This window comes from Glycine max, chromosome 20 (assembly GCF_000004515.6).
Source record: "Glycine max cultivar Williams 82 chromosome 20, Glycine_max_v4.0, whole genome shotgun sequence".
NCBI classification, from domain to species: domain Eukaryota; kingdom Viridiplantae; phylum Streptophyta; class Magnoliopsida; order Fabales; family Fabaceae; genus Glycine; species Glycine max.
This window is the reverse complement of record NC_038256.2, coordinates 37,591,180-37,602,669: the sequence shown is the minus strand read 5'-3', so window position 1 is coordinate 37,602,669 and position 11,490 is coordinate 37,591,180. Positions and strand designations below refer to the sequence as shown.

General features: G+C 26.8%; 2 protein-coding genes across 2 annotated transcripts; one reads left to right on the top strand and one right to left on the bottom strand.

The window, feature by feature from the left end:
• Positions 1 to 5,160: 5,160 nt before the first annotated feature.
• On the bottom strand, positions 5,161 to 5,889 carry LOC100780445 (agamous-like MADS-box protein AGL62). Its single transcript, XM_003555259.5, has one exon. The coding sequence runs from the start codon at positions 5,887 to 5,889 to the stop codon at positions 5,161 to 5,163; it is 729 nt and encodes a 242-aa protein (XP_003555307.1).
• Positions 5,890 to 9,925: 4,036 nt separating this feature from the next.
• LOC100779916 (agamous-like MADS-box protein AGL62) lies at positions 9,926 to 10,963 on the top strand. The gene has a single exon (XM_003555258.4). The coding sequence runs from the start codon at positions 9,926 to 9,928 to the stop codon at positions 10,643 to 10,645; it is 720 nt and encodes a 239-aa protein (XP_003555306.1). The 3' UTR covers positions 10,646 to 10,963.
• Positions 10,964 to 11,490: the final 527 nt, after the last annotated feature.

Below are 11,490 nucleotides of genomic sequence, written 5' to 3'. Positions count from 1 at the left end.
TTTCAATATCCAGTTAATTGATGGAAATGCTGTTATACGACTTTTATCGATCCTAGTGTGCTATTACTTGACTTAACCTAATTGATCAAATTTTTAATATAATATTTAAATACTGATACTTTTAATTAAACCCAAAAACATCTAGAATTTTCACTGGACCACTAATGTTTAAGTCAACATGAATGCAAGTCGAGAGAGTTACATTAGAACTACACCAGTGTCAATATATATAATCTTCTAGTAGATATGCTGATAGTTTAATTTATCCACATTGAGTTATTGTTTGCTTTAATTTGTTTATTAGCCTATGGCCACAAGTTATTACTGCTACTTATTGATGATTTTCTACCACAATGCCGTATATTATAGTCGTTGGCTTACTTCCACAAATTGTCACCAATTCGATTGCCACAATAATATAAACCAAATGATGTCCGGTGATTTATTTCATCTTTGCTTTTCCTTTTAAACTTTAAATATATCCTTGGTTCTTTATAAATATCCTAATATTTTAGTTAATTTAAATCTCTATAAAAAAAAGTTTTGGTCTTCATATTTAATTTAATAAAATGTAGTTTTAATTTTTATTACACATAATTTTAGTCCCTAGTAACAGAGACTGTTCAGTAAACAAAATTTTAATAGAACTAAAATAATAATAATAAAAAAGAACATACAAATTTTCAAAAACAGAAAATGTATTTAACCTTATTTTTTAAACTCAAAACCAAAAAAAATGGATTTGGGGTTGTGAGTTGTTTCACTTTTAATATGTATTTTTTTTTATTGTGTTATGCATATTAATAAGTTTTGTATTTATCCACTTGTGAGTTTCGAGGCAAAACTATGATATAACTCAGAGTATTTGTTTGTGAAACGCCTTTTACTTTAATTTATTATTTAAACATATAACTATGACTATGAGGATTTGTTTGCTTGTAGAAAATGTTTTTGTTTTATTTTCTTTTCACAAATAATTACAAAATATTTCACATACATTATTCTGTTCATATTCCTTTTTTGAAAAAAATATATATAGAAAATAGTGCAAAGAACAAAGACCCTGTTGTCACTATTTCTTATACAAAGTGAAACCAGTTACATTTTTATAATTATTTCATAAAATACAAATGAGGAAAGATTTTTTTTCTAATAAACAGTTTCTTAATTCTTACCATATTTTTACTTTATTTCCTAGTTTTACATGAAATATCTTTGAAAATAGGAAACTTAGTTAAAAAAAAAAGTTTGTGTTTTTTAGCTATTTTATATTTATATTTTCTTAAACTAAAGAGCTCCTAATTAATGAAAGGGATGATTTTGCATTTGATTATTTGGAAGAAAGAAAGAAAAAAAGGTCTATCATTATCAAATTTTGGAAATGGTTAATAAAGGTAAGTTGGATGGTTAAGAAAAAAAAAGGAAGGAAAATAAGATTGCGAGTTTGATCCTTATATTAAATAAAAATTAATAAAATTAACAATTAATATTTGTTGATAAAAAAATTACAAGAAAAAGGTTAAATAGAACCCAAATTTTATTGGTGGCTAACAACAATCATCGATCTAATGTTTAAACACTCCAAAAAATATGTTGATGACTTTAGTGACCAAAATATTTGATGGAAGATATGTGTATAATATCAATTGGCAAAAAATATAAGATTTTCTAAATTATATACATAATTATTATTTTAAATGAACTGTTGCGAATTTGTTTAAATTTAGCAATATAATTTAAAAAATTAATTATTACTTTAATAAAAATATATAAAAATAATCAAATTAATACATTAAAATAGACTATTTATGCTATATACAAGTAAAATAGACTTGGGTACAAGTATGAATCTAGTATTTGTATCAGTATATAATTAAATATTTTTCTTATATAATAATAATTACTGCATTTATTAAAATAATATTTAATTAATTTAATAATATAATTTACTACTATACTTATTAAAAAGAAATTAATTATTACAAAATTTAATGCTTATACATATATACATTAAAGTTACTTATTACTAATATTATTTTCTAATAAAAATTAAAATTATATTTAATTAATTTAATAATATAATTGAATATTTTACTTATTAAATAGAAATTAATTATTAAAAAATTTAATGCTTAGACATATATACACTAAAATCACATACTAATATTATTTTCTAATAAAAAAATTAAAAATTTTGTTTATAAATGCATGTATTTGTGAGTGGGTGGGTGGGAATTGAATTGAATTATTTAATAATATTATTAAATATAAATATTATGATATTTAATAAGTTATTAAATTAACTAATATTATTTTTAATAAATGCAATAATTATTATTATATAAGGAAAAATGTTTATTTATATACTAATACAAATACTACATTCATACTTGTACTTAAGTCTTTTTTTTAACCACCATGATTAAGTCTTTAATTCTTCGGAAGAACTAAGTTATCCTCATAAGTTTCATTCCTTTAAGTTATATTGGATTAATCCTTAATGTAAGACAACTTAGTTACACTTAAAACTTATATTATTTTTTTTCAAAAATGTATTTTGTGAGAATAAAACACAAATCTTCCCCCACAAACTTAATCTATGATATCAATTGAGCTAATATAAACCTGCATTGCATTGGTTTAAGATCTAGAATATAATTAAAAAAAACTTGAAATGTTCTCCCTCGTTGATCGAAACTCAAACTTTACATGGGTCGTTGATGAGATTTAATCAAATTTAAGAAACACAATTATATATTAATTATATTTAATGAAGAAATAAATTATATAATTATAATAATTTAATATTAATTTTGATATTTTAATGTCAAATAGTTGGACCATACTCAAACTTTACAATAGAAGTTAATCGGATTTAATCAAATTTAATGAACGCATGCAATTACATTTAATAAAAAAAATTGCATACATTAATTCTAATATTACATAAATTTAATAATTAAATATTAATTTTGAGAAAATTAAAACCAGGCATGCTAAAAAAATGTAGTTACTAAAGATTTTCTATCAAATATATTTCTTTTTATCTCTAATTCTGGATAATTACTATTATTTTTTTATAAGTATTATTATAAATAAGTATACCATGAATTTTATTTATCAAAATGGGATATTTTTTGTAATTTTTAAAATATATATTATTACTACTATACGTATGCTAAAATTTATTTATTTTTAAATTATTTAATGTTCTTTTAAAATATATTTCATGAAGAATAATAATTTTAAAAATAATTAATAATATTTGTAATTAATAAATTATGTAAGTATATTTAATTTTTTATAATTTAATTAGTTATTAAAATATATTTCATAAAGGGAATAATAAAATTAATTATTTATTAAGTATTAAAATCAATAGTTAATATAAAAAATTAAGAAATATATAGTGGTTGACCGACCGCTCAATTAATTAAAAAATATAATTGATTATTTCCTCAGTTTTAATATAATTATATTTAATATAATAATATAAAATTTTATGTATAAGCTTTTTATTTTAAAATACTTAATATTGATATAAAAATGTATAATTTAAATAACCCATTAAAAAACACGTACGTAGGTTTAAAATCTAGTATTCCCAATGACAGTGAGGATGCCAATACAACCAGTAAAACGCGTGCGTTTGTAATTTTTTCTCTATCCTTTATTGCAGTAAACTTTAATTTTATTTTGATTCATCTTTAAACTTCACAATTTCTGCAAATAGTAACTTTAAAATTTAATTTCGATCCAATTTATACTTTTTATAAATATTTCTTTCTGTCAAGTTAGAGTTAAAATACTCACAAAAAAGAAAGTCCTATGATTTATTTAACTTAAATATTAATCATTCATTATTTTTTCCACAAAAAAGGAAAATAGAAAAATAAATTATTAAATATTTTAAATTTTAAATTTTAATGTTAGGAAAAGTGAATTAAAAAATATTACTAATAAATTATTCATATTAAAATAAATTAATGATTGAGATTTTTCCTTTTGTGATTTCTCCCCTCCGATTTTCATATATAGGAGACTTTTTATAAAAGGGTTAAATTTTAAGAAACAATTAAGATGTAATTGATACTTAGTTGTTTATGTAGGGATAAAATAAAGTTTAAGATATTTATTTGCAGATGAAGTAAAATTTAAGGATCACTTATAAGTCAAGAAAAACTCAAAGAACCACTGAATTTGGTGACTGAAACATTGAGTCGCAAAAATCATTGTTTTGCCACTCGTTTAGCGATCCATCTCAAATACATCCTCATTGGGAATTAGTGGCGCAAATGGTAACCGAGACTATTAGCAGCTAAAGCTGTCGCAAAACCACAAATTTTTCTATTCATATTTAGCGACCGATTCTGAGATTGAAATTGATCAATCGCAAAATCTAAAAAAATAGCTGCCATCGGTCGCTGAATGTCTAACAAATAGACACCGATTCCTTTTCGGTCACTAAATTACCAGAATATTGAAAAACAAAAATTGGGTTATCAATATTAAAACAGCTAACTCTGATAAAAAATAATATATTAAAACAATTAAAATTCTTACAATTTAAAATTACAATAATGTTAAGTAATATTTATTATCACAATTGAAAAATTAAATACATATAAAAAACTCTCGTTTTATGGCATTGATTTCCTAATTTTAAATTTATATTTGTTTATATTAAATTTACTTTGTATTGAAATGATTTAAAACTATAAATTATTATTAAATATTTATTCTATAAATTATTTGAAATACTCACCATATGTATTATATTTTGAAATATTTATATTAAATAATATTTTGAAATACATAATATATAAGTAGTATTTTAATCAGTCTAGCAATTATTTATTTATCATTATTTTTAGTCATATAGAATAAATATTTATCATTTTTATTTGATAGAATATATCAATTATTAATTATAAATATTTCATATATATATATATATATATATATATATATATATATATATTAAGATAATTATCCTCAGTGAGAGGGACATGTCTTAATTAAATCTTAGAACCCTAAACAGTGTTAGCCATGTCACATACATGAAACAAGCTAACCCTTTTCTATATTGGAATTAAAACAACATGAATTTCTTAAAACAAAAGGACATCTATTACGATCCAACTGAGAGGATAATATATCTCAACATGAATCAAAAGCAGGTCCATATCCTCCCATTCCCATGTTATTAAATCCATGGTGGCGCATCATACTCCCATCATGAAACATGAAGTGCTGAAGCATTGGTGGCTGAATCAGGTGTGGGGGGAACACCTGGGGTTGCAGTGGGTGTTGCTGATGCACAAGGTTGGAATTGGAAGAGGAAGAAACCCCAGGGAAAAATTGAAGAGTAGGGTTTGTAACACTCTGAAGCATGGCCCTATCAGCAAGACGCGCAACCTGCTTCTTCAGCTCCTCCAACGCCGCCTTGAACTGCTTCAGCTGGGCAATGCTCATCCCATCCAAGGGTCGGGCCCACCAAAGCTGGGCTTGGGCTCCCTTCTTCATTAGATTGAGCTCCTCGGCCCGCTTCCTCTCATTGTTTAGGTGGTTGTTGATCTGAGTGAGCTGCGCGTTGAGCTCACGCACGTTGGCGACGCGGTGGGCCTCGATGAAAGACTCCGTCGGTGGGGCCCGCCCGAGATAGCGGTCTATGACGGCGTCCACGTTGGGGTGGCCGAAGGAGAAAACCTTCTCGCCGGGAGAGAAAACAACGAGAGCCACGTCAGCGCCACAGAGAGTGCAAAGCTCACTGGCTTTCTTGAAAAGCCCACTGCGGCGCTTGGAGAAGGTGACTTGAAGGTTGCTCTCGTTGCTCATTTTCTTCATCTCGATCTTTTGGCGGCCACGGCTTTTCTTTGGGCCAGACATGGTGGGAAATGAATATGAGAAAATGAAGAAAAAAAAACGTTATAGACTTAGGGTAAGGTCACAATATTATATTCACATACAAAAGTGACAGAGTGAAGGGCTCAATTTATACACATTTTTTGTGTCTCTGTGATTAGATACATTCGAAATAATACGCGTCCCTTGAGACTCAAATGTACACCACCAGTTTTCCTTGCATTCAAGTGCTTCCTGGATTGAGAGATTCTGAAAATCCCCTTTGCATGGACTATATGGAAGGAAATTTAATGTAAAAAGAAAGCAGCCATCAGAACATTCATGTTTATCTTAATCTTATTCAGCATTTTCTCAGATAAGACGTACCTTTTCACATTTCCCCAGCTGTCACGGATGATCTTAACCTTGTCTGGTTAGATAATTAACCTTCTGAATAAATATTCATACCAAAAGAAAATAAAAAGAGATAAAATAAATTAAGTTTATCTTATTAGTTAAAATTAGTCTGTGTATAAGATAAATTATAGAATCTCTCCTCTTTAGCTTTTTACTCTTTTTTTTAAGTTTATTAATTTTTTTATCCAAACAAGACTTTTTCCATATACCTATTAATATTATATCATTGCAAATAATTTAACTTCAAAAAAATGTTGTGGATATAGAAAAAGAAAATATTATTTATTTCCAAAAGAAAAAAAAAACTTTTTCAAAAAACACATTATAACAATTTTTTTTCGTAAAGATCAAATTTCTCAATTGGTTCCTAAATTTTTTTGATAATTTTCAAGTAGGTTTCAAAACTAAAATAAATTTTAATTGGATCCCACACAAGAATAGGTATCTAGAATTAGTTTATGACAACTTGAAATCGGAAAAGAAAATTACACTTTATAATTAGTGCTAGTTTAGGAACCTAGTTAACAAATTTAAATTGTTCAAAGACCAGTTGAGTAATTGATTTAACCTTTTTATAATAAAAAAATGTCTACTTTTATTTATTTTATTTTAAAATTGTTTTAAATAAAAAAAAACAAAAGTAGGTGAGTTTCTTTTAATCAAGCCATTGCGTTGGAATTTTTATATAAGGCATAACATTGCTAAGAGTTAAATCAAATTAAATAGTGTGCACCCCAAAATTAAAAATAAAATATTTTATTTTATTATAATTATTTAATAATTTAAGAAGTAATAATTGATATTTTGAAGTAAATTTGTTAAACTAATATATTTATTTATCAATAAGATAATTAATTAATGAATGTGTTGAAATTAGTTAATTTCTTTGTTAAATATGAAATACAAATAATTAAGGCCCGCTATTGTTTATTTGTCAATTCATGACAAATGTCAGATAAATAGTCCTTAATTTTATGAATTAATTAATATTAATTTCATCAGTATCTTTCAAACATATTACTAATAATGTCGAATACAGTCGGTAAATAGTTGGATTTTTTAAATATATTGACAAGGAATTTGATTCCCGATCCTAACTAGGCGTACCGAAAATAGTTTGTACGAGAAATAAAATATATTTAAGTGATTTTTATGCTTCAAAAGATTAATATGATGACTTTCCACTGTGAGAATAAATTGTTTGAAAAAATATTCAAACTTATGAGTTAATGTTTTCTTCGTCGGGTTATCTTAATTTCTTGTTGAATAAAGTAAATTCTTTCATCGAATTACAAAAGTTGTGCTAATATAATATGTATAGGTCTTATTTGGGTAAATTTCTTCCTAATACTTATAAAAAAAGAAAAAAAATAAAAATAAATTAAACTTTTATCATCTGATAAAATTAACTTATGTACCTCAGTTTTTTTATCGAAGAATTAATTAAATGAAATGAGTTTTTTTTTTCTTGTTGGTCTTTCAAATTAAATTTTGCATTTTTTTAAGACCTCAAATTCATGAAATACTATTTTTTAGTCCCTCCTGACTAATATTTATTTGATGGTTTGAATATATAATTTGTGACAGTTTTTATACTATAGGAAAGGCTATATAAATTTATTTTTTTTAATTAGAGAGAAAAAAATACATATTTTAATTTGGGAAACTGAAAATAAAACCTTCAAACTTATGGGACTAAAAACATTTTTTTTAACTCATAGTATCACCTAGCTGAGAATTGAAGATTAATATTTTAAAGTATTAACATCAACTGTTTTTTGTTTCTTCTGTCAAAGTAAAGCTTTAGCATTTTATCTTGTCAATCCTGGACGACCCGTAGTGAGTTGCATTTTCGCTTAAGCCAGTTTTCAAAGCTCCGATATCAAGCTTGAATCACGAAAGCTTGCTCTTCAATATTTAATAATTAACAAAGTTTGAATTTACATATTATCAAAAATCATCTTAATAAGATTTTATATTTTTAATGACATTGTATTATATGATTGTGAAATATTATTAGTTATAACATATGATAAACTATAATTATTTTTTAATTTATAATATGATACCTATAAGATATAGTTAAAAATATATCAACATAATTAATAAATTATATCTTTTCCTAATAAAAATTATAAATATTAGTAAAATATGATAATAAATTTTCTTAAATAATAAAATAATTTAAAAGTTAAAATTTTATTTTGTATATTTTCCTAATAAAAATTAAACATTAAACAATACAAAGGATATTATAGTAAAATTTATATTATTTTATTAAATACATAAACACATCAAATAAAATATAATATAAAATTATTTATATTATACATTTACCATTAAACAGTGTGTAAATTAGTAAAAAAATTTATTTTGTAATTTAACTATTTGTCGAGTGTTGTTCTTTCTATTTTATCTTTCTTAGCCAATCAAGCAAATCTTAAATAAATTTAATTTCGTGACATATTTTGATTTCCCACAAAATATGTTTGTATATTATATTTTTGTCTGAAAACTTAGTTTTATAAACGGAAAACTTGATTTTACAAACCTAAGTTTAATCCAATTACATACTTTAATCCATCTCAAGCATGCACATTCTCTTTGGCACTCTCTTTTAACACTATTTTTTTTTGGCTGAGCAGTTGACACTCTTTATGTGATTCCAACGCAATGACTTGAAAGAGAAGAAAAAAAACTCACTTATTCTGTTGTTCTTTTTTATTTTTTATTTTTTATTTTAAATAAAACAAGACAAAAGCAAACCTATTTTAAAAAAAAATGTTCACATCTGTTTTTAAGATATTCTTTTAATTTTCAGAATAGCTAATGTTTTCTTTTTATATCCGCAACAATTTTTTTTACAAGTTATATTATTTTTAATGATGCAATATTAATTAATCGTAACACTTTTGATTTACAATATTATGAATACCTTGTTAACTAGAGTCTTATTCTTTTAAACATTTTTTGTAAGAAATGATAAGGACATTGTTTAGATAAATTTCCCGATCCAAATGTAGAAGAAGAATAAAAAGTTAAATGAGGTAATTTTTATAAATATTTAAGTATAAGTTAATTTTAACTAATAAAAAAACTTAATTCATTTTATTTTGATACAAGTTTTTATTCGAAAGTTCATCTAATTAGGAAGATTTATTTTTTGATTCCCTAGTTGTATCATTCTTTAAGAACAATCCTATTTTTAAGTATTGCGAGACACTAATTGGAACTTTGTGAAAAGCTAGCCCTCCCATTACATTCAACAGTTATAATCTAAGATTAGGAATTAATATTCATGACAGCAGGGAAATATCCAGTTACGTCTTATCTGGGAATAAAATGAATGAGATTAAGATAAAACATGAATTGTTCCGAGAGCTGCTTTCTTTTTTACCTTAAATTTCTTTCCATATAGTCCATGCAAAGGAGATTTTCAGAATCTCTCAAACCAGAAACCAATTAAATGCAAGGAAAACTGGTGGTGTAGATTTGAGTCTCAAGGGACGCGTATTGTTTCGAATGCATCCATTCACAGAGACACAAAATGTGTATAAATTGAACCCTTCACTCTGTCACTTTTGTATGTGCCATATAATATTGTGACATTACCCAAAGTCTATAACGTTTTTTTTCTTCATTTTCTAATATTCCTCTTCCCACCATGTCTGGCCCAAAGAAAAGCCGTGGCCGCCAAAAGATCGAGATGAAGAAAATGAGCAACGAGAGCAACCTTCAAGTCACCTTCTCCAAGCGCCGCAGCGGGCTTTTCAAGAAAGCCAGTGAGCTTTGCACTCTCTGTGGCGCTGACGTGGCTCTCATTGTTTTCTCTCCCGGCGAGAAGGTTTTCTCCTTCGGCCACCCCAACGTGGACGCCGTCATAGACCGCTATCTCGAGCGGGCCCCACCGACGGAGTCTTTCATGGAGGCTCACCGCATGGCCCACGTGCGTGACCTCAACGCGCAGCTCACTCAGATCAGCAACCACCTTGACGCCGGGAGGAAGCGCGCCGAGGAGCTGAATCTCATGAAGAAGGAAGCCCAGGCCCACCTATGGTGGGCCCGGCCCGTGGATGGGATGAGCATGGCCCAGATGAAGCAGTTCAAGGCGGCGTTGGAGGAGCTGAAGAAGCAGGTGGCGCGGCTTGCTGATAGGGCTATGCTTCAGAGTGTTACAAACCCTACCCATGAGTTTTTCCCTGCTGCTGGGGTTTCTTCCTCTTCCTCTTCCAATTCCAATTCCAACCCACTGTCACCTCAGGTGTTCTCCCCACACCTGATTCAGCCACCAATGCTTCAGAACTTTATGAGCATGATGCCGCGCCACCATGGGTTTAATTACATGGGAATGGGAGGATATGGACCTGCTGCAGGTTTCTTTTGATCCTTTGAGATATATGAATTATATCTTCCCCGGATCGTCCTATAGATGCCCTTTTGTTTTTTTTTTTTTTTAAAAATATTCTTGTTTTAATTTTTTTTCTTTTTTGTTTTAATTTCAATATAGCTAGTTTAGTTCATGTATGTGACATGGTTAGCACTGAATTAGGGTTCAATTCGGATATTCCCAGACATGTCTGCAGACATGTGACATGTCTTGAACCAATATCATCAACGTCATGTATTATTAGAATATATTCCCTTCAATTCGTATCATTTCTCTGTTATGTAGGTGGGACTGTAGTGTTGCTGTTTTGTTTGAATTATTCAAATAAAGGGTATCTTATTTGTTTACTTTTACTTGAGTTATTTTGGTATAATTGATTTTTTGAGTTAACTTAAAAATATTATATATGATTATTCAAATTAATTTTATTTATATTTTTTATTGGAATTTTGGTAAACACATACACCCGATTTTGGTATATAGTGGCAAAAAATAATAACAGTGAAAAATAATATAATGAGAAAAAAATAGATAAGAAGAAAATGACGTAAAACAAAAAGATTAATGAGAAATAAAATAGTGCGAAATCATTTTTACCTATCTTTTTTTTTTTTTTAACTAGACCTCTCTTTAGAAGTATAACATTTTCCGACAAAAAAAAGTACAACAGTTTGAAATTACGAAAATTTATATATTTAGTGTGTTTGAGAGTTGATTGATAACTACCGATAGGATTTAGAATAAAGTCTTATAGCACTGTTTTTATATTTATATTCAAAAATAATATATGTATTCACGGATAATAATTTTAATTTTCATTATTTTTTATACACACTTGCATT

What these genes read in the sequence shown, in the direction of transcription:
- LOC100780445 (XM_003555259.5), bottom strand. Translation starts at nt 5,889, where the DNA reads ATGTCTGGCCCAAAGAAAAGCCGTGGCCGCCAAAAGATCGAGATGAAG.
- LOC100779916 (XM_003555258.4), top strand. Translation starts at nt 9,926, where the DNA reads ATGTCTGGCCCAAAGAAAAGCCGTGGCCGCCAAAAGATCGAGATGAAG.